The 21,669-nt window shown below is 38.4% G+C and overlaps 1 protein-coding gene across 5 annotated transcripts in view; it reads left to right on the top strand.

Annotated features, from left to right (window-relative positions):
* Positions 1 to 21,669, top strand: part of LOC110380539 (glycerol-3-phosphate acyltransferase 4) — a 32,293-nt gene that overhangs the window by 4,939 nt on the left and 5,685 nt on the right. The window contains exons 2-8 of one of the 5 annotated variants that reach the window (XM_049848174.2): positions 612 to 638; positions 9,912 to 10,041; positions 12,565 to 12,689; positions 14,286 to 14,422; positions 15,101 to 15,206; positions 19,615 to 19,848; positions 20,922 to 21,037. In XM_049848174.2, the coding sequence (XP_049704131.2) occupies positions 612 to 638; positions 9,912 to 10,041; positions 12,565 to 12,689; positions 14,286 to 14,422; positions 15,101 to 15,206; positions 19,615 to 19,848; positions 20,922 to 21,037 (875 nt within the window). Of the gene's footprint in view, positions 1 to 611; positions 639 to 9,911; positions 10,042 to 12,564; positions 12,690 to 14,285; positions 14,423 to 15,100; positions 15,207 to 16,950; positions 17,188 to 19,614; positions 19,849 to 20,921; positions 21,038 to 21,669 lie in introns of all 5 variants that reach the window. The other 4 variants (XM_064043080.1, XM_049848176.2, XM_064043081.1 and 1 more) reach the window with 4 other exon arrangements.

The following is a 21,669-nucleotide window of genomic DNA, read 5'->3' as shown; positions in this document are numbered from 1 at the left end:
AAAGTTTGCCGCATGAAAATCCGTGCAGTAGTTTATGAGTTTATCGCAAACAGATGGACGTGACGGAGTTTTAAAATATGTAGTTTTAACATAGGAGTTTTGCTAAGTTTAGTATGGTTCGAAATAGTGCTCTTGGCCCTGGTACATAAAGGGCTTAAGAAGGAACATGGTGGGTTTTAGTCAGTAAGAGTCTGACACTCCCTCACCGCTGCTAACCCACAGCGGGAGAAAATTCAGTTTTCAGTTAAAAGTCCGAACTATGTTGAGGTCGGCTTCCGGTCAAACCAGATACTGCTGAGACTGCCTATCTGATCTCCTCAACCCAGTTACCTGGGCAACCCAATACCCCTTGGTAATACCGGTTAGCCTTTCTAGCTTCTGACTACTCGTAACGACTACCAAAGATGTTCAAATGACAGCCGGGACCCACCAATTTTATGTGCCTTCCGAAACACGGAGGAACTCGTCATGACAAGATGGTCGGTCACCCATCCATGGACAGACCGCATCAAGCGTTGCTTAACCTTATGATCGATCGACCCGTGTGACAATTCCATACTTTTCTAACAAAGTAATTAATAATTTTAATTAATATGTTTTACTCATTACAGATTTATGAGCGCAGTCTCCTTAATTGTGTATGTGAGTTGTTTGTGTCGGTTACCATGGCAACGGTGGCACTAGAAATACGTGTGTTATTATATGTTGCTCTCAAAAAGCATGCGCTTCTTATATTACCTAAATATTCTCCTGAAAACAGTTGTGAAGCTATGTACTAAAGTTCGTAAAAATGTCACTCACACAAGCATGTGCTCATCATCATCTCACGAGCCTTTTCCCAACTATGTTGGGGTCGGCTTTCAGTCTAACCGGATTCAGCTGAGTACCAGTAAATTACAAGGAGCAACTGCCTATCTGACCTCCTCAACCCAGTTACCCGGGCAACCCGATACTCTTTGCTTAGACTGGTGTCAGACTTACTGGCTTCTGACTACCCGTAACGACTGCCAAGGATGTTCAATGACAGCACACGCATGTGCTCGATGCACGACACTCAGTACTGACAGCACCGGTAGCTCCGGTAAAAGCTCGTCGATATACATGCGTGTTACTGTTACTGATACAGCCTTTTTATTGTCCCACTGCTGGGCTGCGGCCTCCTCTCACACGGAGAAGGATTGAGCGTTCATCACCACGCTTGCTCAATGTCGGTTGCTGATTTCAGACTAAATAGTCCACATGCGTGTGTGAGTGACATTTTTACGAACGTTAGTACGTGCCTTCACAGCTGTACATCTTAATTCTGGGCCCGAGTTGACTGAAAATATAAACGTCAGTTTTTCTTAAAATAACTGTTACTTTGAAAATTCAAAAACAGTGGTTTTAAGATGTCCTAATTTTGTTGGTCCCACTTTAACAAATTCACCCTGTTTTTGTCTCAATGTTTTAATACGTGTTGAGTTGTCAAATATATGTAAATAATATATATGTATTTATGGTTATTGCAAACTTTGTATATACTCCTCTTTTTAATACTGGGTGTTACACCCGCATTCCGAGGGAACTTCCTGTAACAAGAATATATAGCAAAAGATACTCGGGTAAAACCACAGTCAGAACCTAGTTCAAATATAAGTAAGAAACGATTAAAAACATCGTCGTCTTCGTTACTGCCGAAAGATGTCCAAAATCAAAATTCGTTTATTCAAACTTGGCTGCAAAACAGCACTTTTTGAACGTCAGAAATTTACAAAAGACAACCCCCAAAACGCCCACCCTTCACCACTTCCTATGTGTTATTGCTGGGAAGAAGAAATCCACTGCTAGACTGCTGCATCCCCTAAGCTTCGCCAATTTGCTCGATCTTCAGTAACCCGCATCCACTGCTTCCCGCTGACCTTGGCCGTTTTCCGTCCGTCTTTTAGGGGGTCTACCCCACACTGCGTCTTTCGAGTCGTGGTCGCCACTCGAGAAATTTTCTGCCCCATCGCCCATTGCTACTTCAGCTTTAGAAAGAAAGAAAGTAAATACATTAATTCACATCGGTATGTCAAAACAAAAATAATACTAAAAACTGTAAATAAACAACTACAACAAGAAAACAAAAAGCGAGTAGAAAGAGAACATTTAAGGGCGTCACACGTGCAAAGGCCCTCGCTCAGCATAATGCTGAGACCCTATACGGGATAAAGCTTCAGCGCTTTAAAGATTAAAAACATGTTGACAGGATATTAAGCGGTACATGTTTTCTAATTATGTATATCGCGATACCCTTTGTACTATTTATCTCTGAGTTTAACTAATCAACAGAAAACGTCTTATCTCCAATAAATTGTTTAGAATACACGTGATAACATAATACTATAAACTATAATAGTATAATCTCAATGCTTTAATACTCAGCGACTGCCTATCTGATCTCCCCAACCGATTCCCCTTGCTAAGACTGGCTTCTGACTACCCGTAACGACTGCCAAAGATATTCAAATGACAGCCGGAACCTATCAATTTAATATGCCCTCAATGAAACACCCCCTGTAAACACCTATATCTTTCTTCAGATTTCAAGCTCTTTTTGAGCCAAATTGCATCCAAATTCATACTCCCATTTTCCGCTTAAAACCGAAAAAGTTGATTATAAGTCAAAAATTTAAGTTTTCACATACATATGCAGTTTTCTTCTAGTAATTGCGTTGACCTCAGCGTCGTTCATGCGCGTGAGCACGTGATCGTACTTAACCTTTGTCACTCTGATATCGCATCGTTAATGTGCCATGTTTTCCTGATGTATTCTGATTAGGTTATATTAGAACTAGCACTAGGATAGGATATCTAGACACGGGCCTGACTTAGGCCCAATATCGGTAATCAGTCTGTAATAATGTCAGGACACCCTTTCACACACGGTCGGTTAGCCTCATGCTAAGTTATCAATTAACTTGTGTTATAGGTGCTAACACAACTGATAAACTACATATAGCTACACATATTCATAAATTCATATTGTAACACCCAGACCACGGCCAACAAGCATGCTCATCACACGAATGTCGACCGAACCGGGAATCGAACTCGGGGCCTCAGGTTCGGCACTCCGGCATGGTGACCATTGCGCCATCGAGGTCATCGAATATACAATCTATCTGTTTAAAATTAAATCAAAAATCGTTTACTCAAACTTGGCTATAAAACAGTAATTCGACAAAAGACAGCCCCCAAAACGCCCACCCTTCACCACTTCCTAGGTGCTTTTGCTGTGAAGAAGAAGTGGCGCAAAAAACTCCCCAGTAACTCATGCCATTATCATGCTAGCATTATGTCCTTTGTAAATCTCTAGAATTCAGTACAATCAGTTCAATAGTTCATGAAAGCGCAACAGACATACAAATTCACTTCCACGTCAGAGGCTATCAGGCGGAATTTGAGGAAACACTGACACTAGGGCTCGTTAAGTGATTAAACCTGCAGCTCACTCGATAAGAAGAAATTACCTATCAAAATAAAATATTTCTCGAAGTCTTAAGTAGGTACATTAAGTTCATTCCAACTGTACCTTTATTATCTTTAAAGATATGAAAAATCATTTAATCCGTAGTGATTAAATGGCTGATATATTGTGTAAGTAAACACCTTATCTGGGTGCAAATACATATTTTCTTGATGGTTGCATAAGTATTGATTCGATTTAATTTAATTCTTTTTCACTAACCTACCATAATATCATTTTTCGTTACAATTGTTGCGCCACTTCTTCCCACCAAAAACACATAGGAAGTGGTGAAGGGTAGGGCGTTTGGGGGCTGTATCATGTAATTTTGACGTTTTTAAAGTGTTGTTTCGAATGGCACGTTAAGCTGTAGGTCCCGGCTGTCATTGAACATCCTTGGCAGTCGTTACACGTAGTCAGAAGCCAGTAAGTCTGACACCAGTCTAACCAACGGGTATCGGGTTGCCCGGGTAACTGGGTTGAGGAGGTCAGATAGGCAGTCGCTTCTTGTAAAGCACTGGCACTCAGCTGCATCCGGTTAGACTGGAAGCCGACCCCAACATAGTTGGGGAAAGGCACGGAAGATGATGATGAATACTAATATTATTGATTTGAAGAGTTTGTTTTCTGGATCGCGCTAATCTCATTAACTACTGGTTCGATATGAAAAATTATTTCACTGCTAGAAACCTACACTCTTCCCGAGTAACATAGGCTATATTTTATCCCGGTACGGGCAGTAGTTCCCACGGGACGCGGGTGAAACTAGACAGAAGCTAGTTGTGAATAAATGCGTTATGATTATGACAATAACGCCCAAACCCATCGTGTTAGCGTTTCGTTCTAATAAGTGATATAATTGCCGAAAATAGACGTTGTTTGTTATGTACAACGTTCATACTTCATATACTGCGGCCTTCACACTGAATTTTATGTACACAACAGAAATAAAGTTTCGGTTTATCGATCTCTTGTCTATTTATATTTCTATGATATTTACATCTAATAAACTAAAAGGAATAATTGAATGTCTTTGGCAGTCGTTACGGGTAGTCAGAAGCCAATAAGTCTGACAACCAGTCAACCATACAGTTAGACTGCACAAGCTAACCCCAACATAGTTGGGAAAAGGCTAGGCTATTTATTTATTTATTTTCAATTTTTGTACCCACACATAATAAAGACAGAAGACAGGAAAGAAAGAATTAACAAAGGTAATGCTGATTTCTAAAGAAATTTCTTCCAGCGTACCTGCTAAAGGAAAATGAGAATAAAAGAGATGTAGACAGTGTGTAAAGAGCAATGGAAACAGATATTAAAATGAAAGAAAACAGCTTCTTTTTTAACGACGTCAAAAATCATTAAATGACCCCTCCCGCTGTGGGTTAGCAGCTGTGAGGGAGTGTCAGACGCTTACTGACTAAAACCCGTCGTGTTCCGTCGTAGGCCTTTTTTGTACCAGGGCCGTGGTATCTCTTTCGGACAATCCCGCAGAAAGAAAACTGCTGGATATTGTATATTACCAAAAGGGAAAAAAAGGGTTGGGTGTACTCTAAAGGCTCCGAATTTACAGAACCGATTATTCGCAGGACCGACATTAACGTGCTCTCCGATGCACGGGTGTATCAATCACATGCTTTGTGAATAAGTCAATTAGCAGCTATATCAATCGTATAACTCATTAGCTGTCTACTAGATCACCTATTGAACCAATTAAGTTGCACTTCGGTCCGACACATTGTATGTTATGATACCGTTAGATTTAATAAGGATGATATCCCACTGCGGCGAGCAGACACATGATCTCCCGAGGCTTTTCCCAACTATGCTGGGGTCGGCACCCAGTCTAACCGGAGGCAGCTGAGTACCAGTGTGCCACAAGGAGCGACACTGCCTATCTGAACTCCTCAACCCGGGCAACCCAATACCCCTTAGCAAGACTGGTTATCTGACTTACTGACTACCCGTAACGACTACCAAACAACTTCAAATGACAGCCGGGATCTACAGTTTATTTCTTTGAAATATTTTGTCAAATTCTTTCTGTATATTCTTAGCCTCCTTTAACAAACAAACGAGAAAATGTTTCCTTTCTATAATATTATTTTAGAGGCACAATAAATCACTTGATAACATTAGTAATGACCTACTTAATAAAAAAACTAGTTTTACAACTGTAATGTTACACACCAGTGGAGCAGCGTCATAACATGCGTTCAGTTATACGTAAACAAACGTGAGACCAAAGGTCAAGCTTATGCATAATATTGTGTTGATTTTATTACGTATAAGTAACTTAGTTAATGACATTTGATTTTTTTTTAAACGATTTGGAAAGAAGGAAGTTCTGAATTTGTTTGTTTTTTTTCATATGAAACTTTTGAGTGGTCGATGATTTTCTGTTCTATTTTGCGTGTTTTAATGTTTCTGTTTTTATAAATCTTTTATTCTAATAACTGCAAAAATAAAAGGTGAGAACCTTTTATTTTGATGATTCGAAGTCGGTGACAAAAAAAAAACTAGAGTAGCTTTTGACAGTAATTTCTGTGTTGTACAATTTTTCAATTACATACTCGTTGTTAACCTGTTTTGAAGCATTTTGTCGTCTACTAAAAACTAATCTGGAGTGCTATAAATTCCTGTTGTAGACCACAAAAGTAAGTTCTCCCAGATTACATTAAATATCATGTGGTATCACCTACTACCACTTTCCAAAAAGTTTCCAAATTGATCACCATATGACTCATGGTTGTCTTCCATGCCATAGATATATTATATAACATAGACTATAGAACATATCCATGTGCGTGAGACCCATCTAATTATTTCTGAACACGCAATGACAACCAAAAATAACATGAGGAAAAATTCGTTTTGGACCTTTAGGCACACCTTTTAGCCAACACCTTTTAGGTTAGTTCTTGCCAAGCAATCTCCTTCTTCGACCATATAAGACCATATGGAACTTACTGATAAAACGGCTGACATAGCGGTCAGAGGGGTACCTATTTATCCCTACTAATATACCTCTAATATTATAAATGCAAAAGTAACTCAGCTTGTCTGTCTGTTACGCCTTCAATCTAAACCACTGAACTGATTTTAATAAAATTTGGTACAGAGATAGAGTTGACCTTGAAAAAGAACATAGGATAATTTTTATCCAGGACTTTTGAAGAATTCTCTTGGAAACGCGATATAACCGAACTCTACGCGGGCGAAGCCGCGGGCGGAAGCTAGTATTTCTATAAGTTCTACACTAATATAGTAAAGAAACATTTTTTATTTGTACACCCTAACTAAAGGCTCCATACTAGGTACTAAACCGATTTGAAAGTTCTTTCACCTTTGGAAGCTACGCTCTTCCCGAGTAACATTTGCTATATTTTATCTACTGGGCTTTCCATGGTACAAAGTTTCCTCTCAATCAATTCTGACGTTTTACCTTATAAGCACATATAAAAAACCAACTCACTTTTAGTTTCAAACTCCGCACTTTGGACTGTAGGTCAATCAGACACAGTAACTGTTTACATATAAAATGAGTCATCTCTATATAACTTATAATAACATATAACAAAAGAATATACCGTGAACATGGTTCATCATCTACCGAGCCTTTTCCCAACTATGTTGGGGTCGGCTTCCAGTCTAACCGCATGCAGCTGAGTACCTGTGTGCCACAAGGAGCGACTAACTATCTGATCTTCTCCACCCAGTTACCCGGGCAACCCAATACCCCTAGGTAAGACTGGTTGTCAGACTTACTGGATTCTGACTACCCGTAACGGCTCCTAAACTGATGGGTTAAGTAGATTAAATAGGCAGTCGCTCCATGTGGCACACTGGTACTCAGCTGCATCCGGTTAGACTGGAAACCGACCCCAACATAGTTGGGAAAAGGCTGGGAAGATGATGAGTTCTCCTTACATTTCGTCGGCTTTTTATACTCTTTGAATTCTATAAAAACAACAATGTATGTTTTACCTCCATGCTTTACCTGTCCAATAGTTAAGTTGTCACATTGTTAATTGAGGAAAAACGTGTCTAGGGCCTTGTAATACAATAATAGAATATTTATCATTACACCTGTACTTATAAATAACGTAAAACCTTCACATTTGACATATTTCTTTATCTTAAAAAACATTATGACGTACACATATGTATCTTCTGGTGTACTCGCTCTAGCAAACAGTGACACATTGCGCGCGAACATTTGTAAAATGTCCGCGAAACTGCAACCGCCGTGCGCAAACACATGCTAGCTGTGGACTCGCGGGTGCTGCGGGATTGTTCGCGCGAGTTACCGCGGCCCTGGTACATAAAAGGCCTACGACGGAACACGACGGTGTTTAGTCAGTAAGAGTCTGACACTCCCTCACCGCTGCTAACCCACAGCGGGAGGGGTCATGTGATGATTTTTGACGTCATTAAAAAAGAAAAAAAAAAGGCTGTGGACTCGCGACATAGCGTACACATTTGTGGTCTAAGACTCTTTCAGCCTCACTACAACTCACTACAAAAACTTAAACACCTGTTGAACACTTGTCTAAAAAAAGTGTTGCTGCAAAACTAACCTTATTTCGACGTCATAATCTTAAATTTATTTTAATGTACGACGTTAAGGTACGACGGTTTAACTCTAATAAAAATATTCCGACGAATTGAGAAACACCGCCTTTTTGGGAAGTCGGGCAAAAAAAAACTTTTTGGTAATCATGACGAAAAAATTTCAATGTTTTATTGCCATCTTTCTCTATTCGTATTTAAATGAAAGAGATAGACATATGTTGCGTCAGTCTTAGTAAAATGGTGTTATATTTTTTTCTTTGAAACCGGTTCCATTCATTCATTCATATTCATACGTAATGTAATTTGTCATTCGTTCCAAAGGTCGGGTTGGTGACGTGTTTCTATAGTTTTCTAATGGTTTTTTTTTCTCTTCAAAACCATTTGTTTAATGGTTTTTTACTAACTAGGTAACTGTTTTAGTCAATACACATACGGAATATTAACAAAATAAGCTCCTTCTAATACTTCGCACACTCTGATAAAAGTAGCCTATAGCCTCCCACTGTAAATGGGGTATCTAACAATGAAATATTTTTTCAAATCGGTCCAGAAATTCATGGGATAAGAATCAGAAAAAAATCTTCAGCTTTTCTTATATTAATATGTATAGATTTTGTTGCATTGTCACGTAAAATTATTTGCCGTGAAAGTTACTTTGGGTAACGTACCCTTAAAAAAACACTCGAATTAAAAACCCCCTTTTTCGAAGACGGTTATTTCATATCATCATAATTTATTTTCAGCAGTTATCTAACTATATCAATAAAAATTATGATTTACGTAAAAAATCCGGTAATTAAATGAAAACCGCCGTCCGTTCGCCGACATACTTGTGTGACCTTATAGCGATTGCAAGGTGACGTGCGCGTACGCATATTACACTTAGTTTTCTTTTTGTTTAGTGTTTTTCAACCAGTCTAACCAAGGGGTATTGGGTTGCCCGGGTAACTGGGTTGAGGAGATCAGATAGGCAGTCGCTTCTTGTGAAGCTCTGGTATTCAGCTGAATCCGGTTAGACTGGACGCCGACCCCAACATAGTTAGGAAAAAGACTCAGAGGATGATATTGTTTTTCAACTTAAATGAATGGAAGAGCCCATCCTCTGCCTAGCCTTTTCCCAACTATGTTGGGGTCGGCTTCCAGTCTTACCGATGCAGCTGAGTACCAGTGTTTTATAAGGAGCGACTGCCTATCTGATCTCCTCAACCCATTTACTAGCAACCCGATACCCCTTTGTTAGACTGGTTTTACAAACAGACTTACATATTTGGCTTTCGTTCCGGGAGGTCAGAAGCCAGAATGTCTGACAATTAGTCTCACCAAGGTATATGAGATGACCTGTGTAAGTGGTTTGAGGATCAGATAGGCAGTCGCTCCATGGGGCACAGCACACTGGTACTCAACTGCATTCCTTTACCCTGGAAGCCGACTCCAACATTGTCATACATACTAAACTGAGGAATAAGAGGAATTTATTTGGTTCGCTAATATCAGGAACTACTGTTCCTGTTAGATTGTCAAGTTATACTTCATCATCATCATCCTCCTGCCCTTATCCTAATTTTATTAGTGGTCGGCGCAACATGTTTTTTTCTTCCATACTCTTCTATCTGCCGTCATCTTACAAGTAACATTCTTTTTCACCATATCTTCTTTCACACGATTCATCCATTGTTTCTTTGGTCGTCCTCTTTTCAAGTTATGCTTCATCATCATCATCAGCCTATCGCAGTCCACTGCTGGACATATGCCTCTCCAAGTGCACGCCACTGAGATCGATTTTCGGCTTCTCGCATCCAGCTCCTGCCAGCCGTCTAGTTATGCTTATATCCTGTATCTTTGTTCACAGTATGGCAGACAACACATTGAAGTCGCGAAGATCAAGATCCAGCGTTCAGACAGTTCTGATGAGGAGGAACTGCCTCCAATACCTGACGACACTCCACCTTCAGCTATTGTCAAGGAGAATGGGGCTAATGGTGAGTTGCAAACCATTCATTAAACCAATTTAATAACAAACCAAGCAAGCAGCCACATCTTAACAAATAGTCCGCTAGCCCCAACAGTAAGCTATTTATTAGCTTGTGTTGGTACTAACACAGGTGATAAATAACATATACATCTACATCTATACTAATATTATAAAGCTGAAGAGTTTGTTTGTTTGAACGCGCTCATCTCAGGAACTACTGGTCCGATTTGAAAATTTCTTTCAGTGTTAGATAGCCCATTTATCGAGGAAGGCTACTTTTTATCCCGGTACGGGAAGTAGTTCCTACGGGATGCGGGTGAAACCGCTGGCAGAAGCTAGTTGCATATATAAAATTATAAATACATATAACGATACACACTCTTCAAGGTTATAGTTTCAGTAAAATAACACTAAAAACTCAGAAACCTTTGTCCAAATTGGGCTGATAAATCAGCAATTTTCGAATGTCACAAACAAAAGACAGCCCCCAAAACGCCCGCCCTTCACCACTTCCTATGTGTTATTGCAGGGAAGAAGAAGTGGAACAAACTCCCCAGCAACACATGCCTGTCTGTTAGGTTTGAAAACATACATTAAATTATGAATTTCCTTACTTATTTTTAATAGAAACGCGAAATTCAATTTAAGAATTCTATTCAAAAATTAATACTTAACTAGATTAAACTCTAGTTAAAAACCATATCGAGTGACCACAGCGTGTCTTATGTCGACATTTACTTCATACTAGTTTAATAATCTGATGTAATTGACTTCTAAACGGTGCAACTTTACTAATCACACTGGTTACTAAATGAAATAGTTTTATATGTACCTCTAGTTCATGTCAGAAGTACATAGACTTACTATTCATGTAGACCGTTTTCGTCGTTTCAAGTTTGTATGTACTTACTAAGTATATTTTAGACACCAATGACTGTGTTTCGGATGGCACGTTAAACTGTAGGTCCCGGCTGTCATTGAACATCCTTGACAGTCGTTACGGGTAGTCAGAAGCCAGTAAGTCTGACACCAGTCTAACCAAGGGGTATTGGGTTGCCCGGCTAACTGGGTTGAGGAGGTCAGATAGGGCAGTTGCTCCTTGTAAAGTACTGGTACTCAGCTACATCCGGTTAGACTGGAAGCCGACCCCAACATAGTTGGGAAAAGGCTCGGAGGATATTATGTGGAGCTTATATCAAAATTCGATCTCCAATCGCAAATCAGCAGATAGATCGGATATAGAAACCCACGAGGTCCTAGTTTTTCTCCAAGATAATAAGACATGTCTATCAAAACAAAACAGTCTTCTTCTTCCTCCTGCCCTGTTCCCAATTTTATCTGTGGTCGGCGCAATATGTCATCCTCTTCCATTTCCCCTGTCACTCGTCATACTCACTCCCTTCCTATTCATGTCATCTTTCAGGCAATCCATCCATCTTTTCTTAGGTCTTCCTCTTCCTCACATCCATCTACATTCATACTTATCAAAACAAAAGAATGATGACATGATGGTCTCGTAAGTTATTACCTAGTAAGTGGTATTACGTCATAGTTTACGTAAACGCTTATATACGCGAGCGTTTGACTTGAAATAGTTACAATTGTGATTGCTAAAGTTATTTGTAATAATGTCTGTAAGAGGCTGATGCCTCGGTGATAGTGCGGTTTGATAAATTGTGCACTTAGATATAAAGAGAGTTAACTCAAAAATCACATTTTCATATTATTTATAAGCATTTTTCAATGTATAGCGTGTTACGAAATGGTTTAGAGCTAAGTACAGTTGAGGGCCCTGTAGGGCACAGCGAAATAAAATTAGTCGTACAGCTAAAACAATATTTATTAAATGTATAGAAAAAAATATAATATTTAAAATTATTTAAAAAAAAAAGACGAAAAACTGATTCCTATGTCCCTGTGCGTGGTAAAATTGTTCTGTATAAAAATGCTTTTTGCGTTCAGCTAGACGTAATTTTTAAATCTGTTTTGTTGGTCGATGGATATTCCTTTTAGGAATTTGATATGGTATGCATAAACTCAAAAACTAGACTTGTGAGTTAACCTCCTTTGGATCTAGGTGTGCGAAATGTAAGTTAGTATGTAATTCAACCAGCCAGCCCTAGGTGACCAGCTAAAAAAGGAAAGAAAAAACCTTTATTGAACGCAGAATGACGCACGCAAGATAACAAAAATAGAAAAATAAAAACAAGTAACAATTAAAAAATAAGAAAATAGTATACAATTTTTGCGTCATATCTGCGCCCAAAGGTCAGTGCTCAGTATAATCCTGCCTTTACTTATTCATACATCTGGCGAATGCGCAGCTCGCGAGTCTCGAGTTGTTTTGGGATAACTGGCTTTATGTTGTCGCTGAACATAGGGGTTAAGATATCGCTACCTCAGTTTCCAGCTACACTTCACAAAACTAATTTCTACTAACCTGACAATTATCACTTTTGACTGTCAAAACTCCAAAGAAAATTACCAGAACTATCACCACTTCCTCTAAAGTCTGATCATCACGTTCCAGGTACAAAGATGACAGTGATAGAACGGCACGAGATCCTCGGGCCGTCTCCGGAGCTCAACTACAAGAGGAGCACCAGCCAGGAGCGAGTGCAGAACGGGCATAAGACTCCACAGGGGAATGGTGAAGTAAGTACCCTGAGTCCTGTGTCTGGGCAAATGCTCGTGCACTATAATATGTCCTGCGAAGTTGGCTAATCTTATATGAGAACAGCCGCCATAGCCGATAATAGGTTAGGAGGACATCATCATCATCTTGCGTCATAAAAGATAAAAAGTCATTTATTCAAAGTAGCCTGAAAATCAGCTCTTTTCGAACGTCAAAAATGTACAAAAGACATCCCCCGAAACGCCCGCCCTTCACCACTTCCTATGTTTTTGCTGGGAAGAAGAAGTGGTGGAACAAACTCCCCAGAAACCATTGGCCTAGCCTTCTACCAGCTGTGTTGAGTCCAGTCTGTATCTGACCTCCTCAACCCAGTGACCTGGCCAAGACCCAGATACCAAAAGTTTTACAAAGCAGCCCGTAGTCTGGAAGTTGGTGATTGATACACCCGTGCATCGGACAGCACGTTAATTTCGGTCCTGCGTTGAAACTCTCCGTTGGTATCTTATTGTCGTGCCATCGGGCTATGAGAGTGAAGGAATAGAGAGTGCACCTGTGTCCAAGCAAATGTCCGTGCACTATAATATGTCCTGCGCAGCTGGCTGATCTCCTTATATGAGAACAGCCGCCGTAGCTGACTATCTTCTAGAAGGATGTCGCCATGTTCCTAAAAGTTTTTCTATATCGTTGTGTGTATATTATATCTCTATAGTTGTAGTATTTTTTGGGAATACCCCACATATCTTACGTCTGTAAATTAAATTTTCTTTCTGCACTCAATACACCATACTTTATCTCTAACACAATCAACTTGGAAACAGCTACTTACAGAATTATTTATATACTTCCTCTTATCAATAATGTATTGTTTCGGAGCGCCGTGATTATCAGTACATTTGATATCTAGACTGTACTGTGCTAGATGCCAGTGACCGAGTGTAGAAATTCTTATCGGATGGGCTAAAGGTTAGACTGCAGGATTTAAAAGGGTGTCAGTAGTCAAAGTCAAATGTTTTTATTCCAAATACGCCTTTGCAGGCTCCTATGAAACGTCACACTTGTAGCCCGGTTCCAAAAAGTTGGTCTGTTGTGGAAGAGCCGGCAAGAAACTCCATAGAGACTCTTTTGGGTAGGATTCAAAGGGCTCCAGAAGGAATATGGGAGAATTTTTAGAGTTCAAAAAGAAAAGGGAAATACTCGACCCTGTCACTAAGAGCTGAATACAAAAATTTGAGTCATATGAACGAAACCAAATTCCAGTATATACCAGGGTGTCGCGGTCGACGGAAACGTCTAGACGGACATCATCATCATCTTTTATAGATGGTCGAAATTTTCACAAGAGATCTATTACTGCTACCGCTATAACGACAAATACTGAAAACCTGAACTGAAGTCCATTTATATTGAAAGAGATTTTTAAACTCTAACGCGTAAATAGAGGTTTTGAAAAGACCGCTATGAGTATCTGACTGTGGCACCGTACCGCTTAAACGGATGAACCTGTTTGGGTGCGGTTTTTATAGACAAAAGCAATTCAATTTCTTATCTTAACAAAACCAATACAGCATATTAAAGTTATTACCTACTTTAACAGTCTATTTTCTCTTACCTTCCAGAATAATATGGAGTTCCACCTATCCAATTGCCTGGACCTTGTGAAGGCAGGCATGGAGTCTATCATAGAAGACCAGGTGACTTCAGTCTTCGAGGCTGAAGAGTTGAGGAGCTGGAACCTCCTCACTAGGACTAATAGGTAAGAGATTCAAAATACGGTGACTCGTTACAGCCTTTTTATCGTCCCACTGCTGGGCTGCGGCCTCTTCTCACACGGAGAAGGATTGAGCATTAATCACCACGCTTGCTCAGTGTGGTGATTTCAGACTTTATGGTCCAGGTTTCCTCAAGATGTTTTCTTTCACGTTTTTTATCAGCCAATGAAAAAAATGGTGAAATCCTTTTTCCAACTATGTTGGCGTCGGGTTCAAGTGTAACTGGATGCAGCTGAGTACCAGTGTGCCACAAGGAGCGACTGCCTATCTGACCTCCTCAACCCAGTTACCCGGGTAGCCAGGTATCTCTTGGTAAGACTGGTACCCGAAACGATAAGCTATAGAGTTTGATTGGACGCTCTCATCATAAGAACTACTGGTCCCATATGTCCCCATGGTCATACATTCTTTCAGTGTTAGAGAGCCCATTTATCAAGCAAGGCTGTAATCTACATATCCATGTACGGGAAGTAGTTCCCTCGGCTCGTTTTGAAACCTCTTTTAGAAGCTATTGACAAAATTTATCAAAATTTTCCCTTTGGATTAAAAGATTCTTTCATATAAAAATAATGGCTCTTTTCATAATATTTCCTTTATGAAACCTATGATCTTTTCTTGTATAAAAAAATGATTAATTAACTTTAAGTTTTCTGTTTTTGCAGACAATACGAGTTCTTAACATGGAGATTAACAATAATATGGGCGATGGGTTTCGTAGTCCGATACATGTTTCTATTACCTCTCAGGATAATGATATTTGTTATTGGGGTGAGTTTTATTTCAATGATTATTTAGTATATAAGTCTTATATATTAATTTATTTATAGTCTTAATCCATAGGCTTTCACTACCAGATGCATCAAAGAAATCTAAATATGTAATATACTATAGTTTTATGCACTATTATTTACGTAAAAAAATTACTAAAATCAGATACATAATAAACGATTGTTTATATTTAAAATACATCATCTCTCGGGTCTTTTCCCAACTATGTTGGGGTTGGCTTCCAGTCTAACTGGATGCAGCTGAGTACCAGTGTGCCACAAGGAGCGACTGCCCTATCTGACCTCCTCAACCCAGTTACCTGGGCAACCCAAAACCCCATGTAAGAATGATTGTCAGACTTTCTAGCTTCTGACTAACCGTAACGACTGTCAAAGATGTTCAAATGACAGCCGGGACCCACAGTTTATCGTGCCTTCCGAAACACGGTTGCAATTTTAAAAGTTTTATATATTTTGATGCACCTGGTTTTGAAAATCCTATTTCACCAACTTATCATTTAAATCCTTTAGATAAGCTAATAATCTTACAATTTGAATTATAATTATCATTAATTCTTATTAATATTTATCCATATGTGGTGAAATGCATAATTTTTTATCTCAGAGATAAGTTTTTAGAGTGATGTAAGAAAATTATTTGTTATAGGTTGGTGAAATAGCACTTTAAATTTTGTAATTTTAAGTTAGTAATTTCTCAAGACTGTTTTATTAAAAAAATATAAACATTTATTTTGTATAATAAATAAGATACTTATGTATTTTAGTATGGTTTCAAAAACTTCCAAAATTAAAATATTTGTGTAAGTTTTATAGTTTATATATTTTCTATAAGTTTCATATTATTTAGTTGAAATCACTATTTATTTAATTAAAAGTTCCTAAAAATCTTGAATAATTTATTGCTTTCAGCTAAGTATATATTTTTTCTTCCTTCTACATATTATATTTCTTTATTTTCTACATAGTATTAATTTTTAGACCCCAAGTTCAATGACAACAACAGTTTTCTTAAAACAACTATTCATAGGGGTAGGTGCTGAATATCTTGTGCAGTTGACAGCTGTCAGTTTGCAAGAGAAAATACCGTTGTTCCGTTGTTGGTCAGAATTTGATATGAATGTTTACGTTTTTACAAAGTAAACAGTTGTTTTAAGAAAAACGGACGTTTATGTTGTCCGTGAACTTGGGTCTGAATATTTTTGTTAATATCAAAATTTGTTTTATTATTTTTTTGTTTTTCTTAGTGACTAACCTTCTTTGTAATCTCTTTCATTTCCTTTTTTTCTATTTTCTAATTATGTATTGTGTTATTTGCTACTAATTTTCCTTTTTTTCCGCAAGCCTTGTAGACAGCAAAAATAATATTATTCAAATATAGACTTTAATATTTTTGTGACATAATTGGCCATTTGACAACTTACTATTTAGGATTTTTTAAATTCAGTTTTTTTTTCGGGTCGTCTAAAAAAGGCCTTTTGAAAGCTCTCTTAACTAACACATTTAATTTAGATATTTCAATTTCCATTGTTGTTCTTATGCATATTAAAACAGTCAAATAGCCAATAAAAATACAGTATTTTAATCAGTACATATCGAAAAATTTCAAAAAAAAAAACAAAAAAAGAATTTTCAAAAAGAAAAATTCCAGTATTTCAAAAAAACTTCAAGATTTCCCCCCCAATAAAAGTACCTACTTACACAGATTTTCAAAATTCTAATACCAGGTCCTGGTAATGGTGCTATCAACATGGATAGTGAGCATGATACCATTCGCACGTCTACGCAACAAACTCGGCCGTATTTCATACAAAACCAGCATCAGAGTGCTGATCCGAGGCCTTTCGGTCCACGCGAGGTTCCACAACCAGCAGTTCAAGCCTAAAGCCAACGGCTTCTGCGTAGCTAACCATACCAGTCCCATAGATGTCGGTGTTCTCAGCATTAAGACATGTTTCTCTTTGGTAGGTTTTACCGACTTTGTAAAAGGAGGGTTGGGTGTTTCGTCTGCATTTTGGGGGTATATGTGTGTTGTCAGAAAGATGGGTAGTTCCAAACAGAATTCGGAGATTTTTAACTGACTTCAAAAAAGGGAGGTTGGGTGTTTCGTCTGCATTTGGGAGGTGTATATATGTTGTTGGGATTGGGTCAAGTAGCCCATAACAAAAATCCAGTACTTTAATCTACATATTGTCAAAATAGCCCCCCCCCCCCTTTCGAAAATTACAATGGATTTCCTAGGAAAAATCCCCGTATTGTAATCTACACATTGTCAAAATTACTCCCCCCTCCCCCATTTTCGAAAAATTTCAATGCGTGTTCTAGAAGATAAGTATCAGAGTGCTGATCCGAGGCCTTTCGGTCCACGCGAGGTTCCACAACCAGCAGTTCAAGCCTAAAGCCAACGGCTTCTGCGTAGCTAACCATACCAGTCCCATAGATGTCGGCGTTCTCAGCATTAAGACATGTTTCTCTTTGGTAGGTTTTACCGACTTGAAAATAAGGAGGTTCGAGGTTAAAGTTGGGTGTTTCGTCTGCATTTTGGGGTTCTATATGTGATGCCTGAAAGATGGGTAGTTCTAAACAGAATTCGGAGATTTTTAACTGACTTCAAAAAAGGGAGGTTGTGTGTTTCGTCTGCATTTTGGGAGGTGTATATGTGTTATTGTGGTTGGGTCAAATAGCCAATAACAAAAATCCCAGTATTTTAATCTACATATTGTCAAAATCCCCTTTTCGAAAAATTTCAATGGTTTGGTCGGAAGTGGATCAAAAATCCCAGTATTATAGTCAATATATTGTCAAAGTGGCCTCCCCCCCTCTTTTTTCAAAAAAAATCAATGCATTTCTTAAAAGATAAGCATCAGAGTGCTGATCCGAGGCCTTTCGGTCCACGCGAGGTTCCACAACCAGCAGTTCAAGCCTAAAGCCAACGGCTTCTGCGTAGCTAACCATACCAGTCCCATAGATGTCGGCGTTCTCAGCATTAAGACATGTTTCTCTTTGGTAGGTTTTACCGACTTTGAATAAGGGAGGTTCAGGGTTATAGTTGGGTGTTTCGTCTGCATTTTGGGGAGTACCTATATGTGTTGTTTCCAAGTTGGGAGGGTCTGATCAGAACTAAGCGACCGTTAGGTTAACCGACTTGATAAAAGGGAAGTTGGGTGTTTCGTCTGCATTTTGGGGGGTGTATATGTGTTAGGTGGGTCTGATTGGAATTGAGTGAAATAGCCAATAGCAGAAATTCCAGTATTTGAGTCAATATATCAACAAAATTGACCACTTAAAAATTTAAAAAAAGTCATTTTAAATCGAAAAATTCCAATCTCAGTAGTAAAAACCGACTTGGAAAAAGGGGAGTCGGGGGTTTATATTGGGTGTTTCGTCTGCATTTGCGGTGGTTTATCTTGTCTGAAAGTTAGAATGTTCTGATCTGAAATGTGGATGAAAAAATATATGCTTGAAGTAACAGGCCTGACTGACAAAAATAGTGCTTATTTATAACTTGGCAAAACTGCTGAACCGATTTGAAAAATTCTTTCACTGTTGGAAAGCTACACTCTTCCCGAGTGACATAGGCTATATTTTATCCCGGAACGGGCAATAGTTCCCACGGGACGCGGGTGATACGAAAATTTATTTTTTAAGGTGCATTTTAACAAAATGGCTGTTGGAACTTTTTGCTTTTTTATGTTTCTTGTACTGTCTTTTATTTATTTTTAAGATACTTATTTTCTGTGCCTTCATTTGTTTCTGTCCTTCTCTATTATATAATGTTTATATTATAAGTTCATTATTTATAATTTTATGAATATGAATTGAAATGTACCTGATGTAGTTTGTCATAGAATTCAAATTCTTTTGAAAGTAACTCTACATAAGGTACATTTTTATATATAAAATGTTATGTGAAATCATTTGTGTTTTGTCCCAAAAGTATATTTTGCAAGCGTTAATAATTTTGAATTGATTTGAAACATATTACATACCGACATCCGATTTTCTTTAAACCATTTACAAAGTTAACAGTTGTTTTAAGAAAAAACGGACGTCTACGTAATCGATGAAAATGGGCTTAAAACATTCCTAAAATTTTATATCATTGATTTAAAATAACGCCCGATAGCAAGCGCAGCGTAGGACGTCCACCAACAAGGTGGACAGACGACCTTATGTCGGTCGCCGTCGACGCTGGATGCAGGTCGCCTCCAACAGGTATCTGTGGAGATCTAAGGGGGAGGCCTATGTTCAGCAGTGGACGTCCTATGCCTGAGATGATGATGATGGTGATGAACGCCCGATTCTATAACATAATTCAATCAAAAAATTTTAACGCTCGCAAAATAGCCTTCAAACCACATTGGGGTACTACCATTAACTACGCTTCATAGGTCTGGTGGCTTGTCGCCTGCACAGCATGCATAGGAACATTACCCGACGGCAGAACGAAACAGCGAGTCAACTACGCAATATCAGTTATGTGTTTTAACTTTCTATCGCGATGCATATCGGCCGTTATAACGTACCACGATACGGATTATAAGCCGAAGAATGGTATTTGTGTGGCCAATCATACGAGCCCTATTGATGCTTTGGTGCTAATGTGCGATAATTGTTATTCGTTGGTGAGTTTTTTTTTTGTTTAGCTTTTTATGTGAAAAGTATAGAACTATGAAGAATTTCGGTAGTTGAAACTTTGTTAAAGGGCTTTGGAGTCTAGCCTGCTCCTAACTATATTGGAGCGTTCTCCCAACTATGTTGGGGTCGGCTTCTAGTCTAAAGGGATGTAGCTAGGTACCATTGTTTTACATGGAACGACTGGCTGTCTGACCTTCTCAATCCAGTTACCTGATACTGGTAAGATTGTCAGACTTTCTGGCTGTCAAAGATGTTCAAATGATAGTGGAGACCCATCAATTTATCGTGCCTTCCAAAACACGGAGGAACTAGTCATGACAAGATAGACCTATGGTCGATCGATCCACCCGGGTTCGACTTAGCCACAAGCTCTTGATATAGAAAAGAATATGTGACATAATTAATGGACACTCCCTTAAAAATTCCATGGCATAGTTGTTATATCTACGAAAGCGGATGTGCCAAAGTTGTGTGTGTGTAAATACACATTGTCTTGGAAGCTAAGTACTTATGGGTGCATGATATAATTTCCTTCGAGGGAAATTTAAGGGCTAAAATTTTATGTTTGTGAAATGTCCTATATGTTGAAATGTTGGGTTGTGAATGAACATAGAATAAATAAATGCATGATGGGAAATATAATAAAGCCTGACTTACAACCGGGAATAACATATATTTTTAACGTTGTATGTTTATTACTGATTTATTCAAATATTTGGATTAAAATTATGCTTGCTGAGGTTCGAATCCTGGCTGTAACAATGTGACTTAAAACTCATATTTTTAATAATGTTGTTAATGCGAAAGATCCGATTTTAATTAAAGGTACGGGAAATAGTCCCCTCAAGACATGGATGGAACCGCAGGGAATAGCTAGTCATATGATAAACGTCAAGAAAAGTTTGCGTGTGTGTATGCTTTTTGCTCTTTCTCGCAAAAACAACTTTGCAACAAATACACCTTTAATGTACATCAGTTATATACTTAGGTTATTTTTTATCCATGTGCGAGAAGTACCTACAATTTTGCAGTAAATGATAAGATTTTATGAAATTTTCAGATCGGTCAAAGACACAATGGTTTTCTAGGAATCCTACAGAGGGCGCTGGCTAGGGCTTCGCCCCATATATGGTTTGAGAGATCAGAAGTTAAAGACAGGCATGCGGTCGCTAGGAGGTAAGGAACTTTCTACAAAAAATTCTATGTAAGCACGTAAAAATCATTACAAGTCTTTTCTAACAAGGCCAAACACAGCTATGATACGATGTTCCATCATGAAGTTCCAGTTCATATCTTCTGGCTCCATCATCAGATCAGTTCGACAGTACCATATTATTGTATTGTCATCAGAACTACATACAGGTGCCTATTTTCATGACACAAGTTGGTCAAATTAGTAAAAATTTTGAGCCGCATTTTATTTTGAATAAAAGGTTTTTTTTTTTTAAATAACACCGATACTTATTTAAAAAACATCTCCTAGGTGAGGTATACCTTGTTGAAAACCGCATCAAAATCGGTACGATGATTTACCTATATACAGCTCAAACTGAGTACCTCTTTCCTTTCAAGTAGGTTAAAATTCATATGAAGATTGTTGATTTTTAGTTAAATACCTAACCAAATGGAGCTTAGTAAGCTATCCGCTAGTGAAAAGCTCACCAAAACCAGAATAGCCTATCTTTAACCGACATCACTTTTGTGCACGACTATCTGACGTTTCGCTGAACCGATTTTAATGCAGTTTTTAGCATTTGCCAGACTTATGAGGTTGTAAGTACATTATTGAAGTAGATTTTAACTATTTT

Source organism: Helicoverpa armigera, chromosome 30 (genome assembly GCF_030705265.1).
Source record: "Helicoverpa armigera isolate CAAS_96S chromosome 30, ASM3070526v1, whole genome shotgun sequence".
Lineage (NCBI taxonomy): Eukaryota > Metazoa > Arthropoda > Insecta > Lepidoptera > Noctuidae > Helicoverpa > Helicoverpa armigera.
This window is presented reverse-complemented; position numbering and strand designations above follow the sequence as displayed.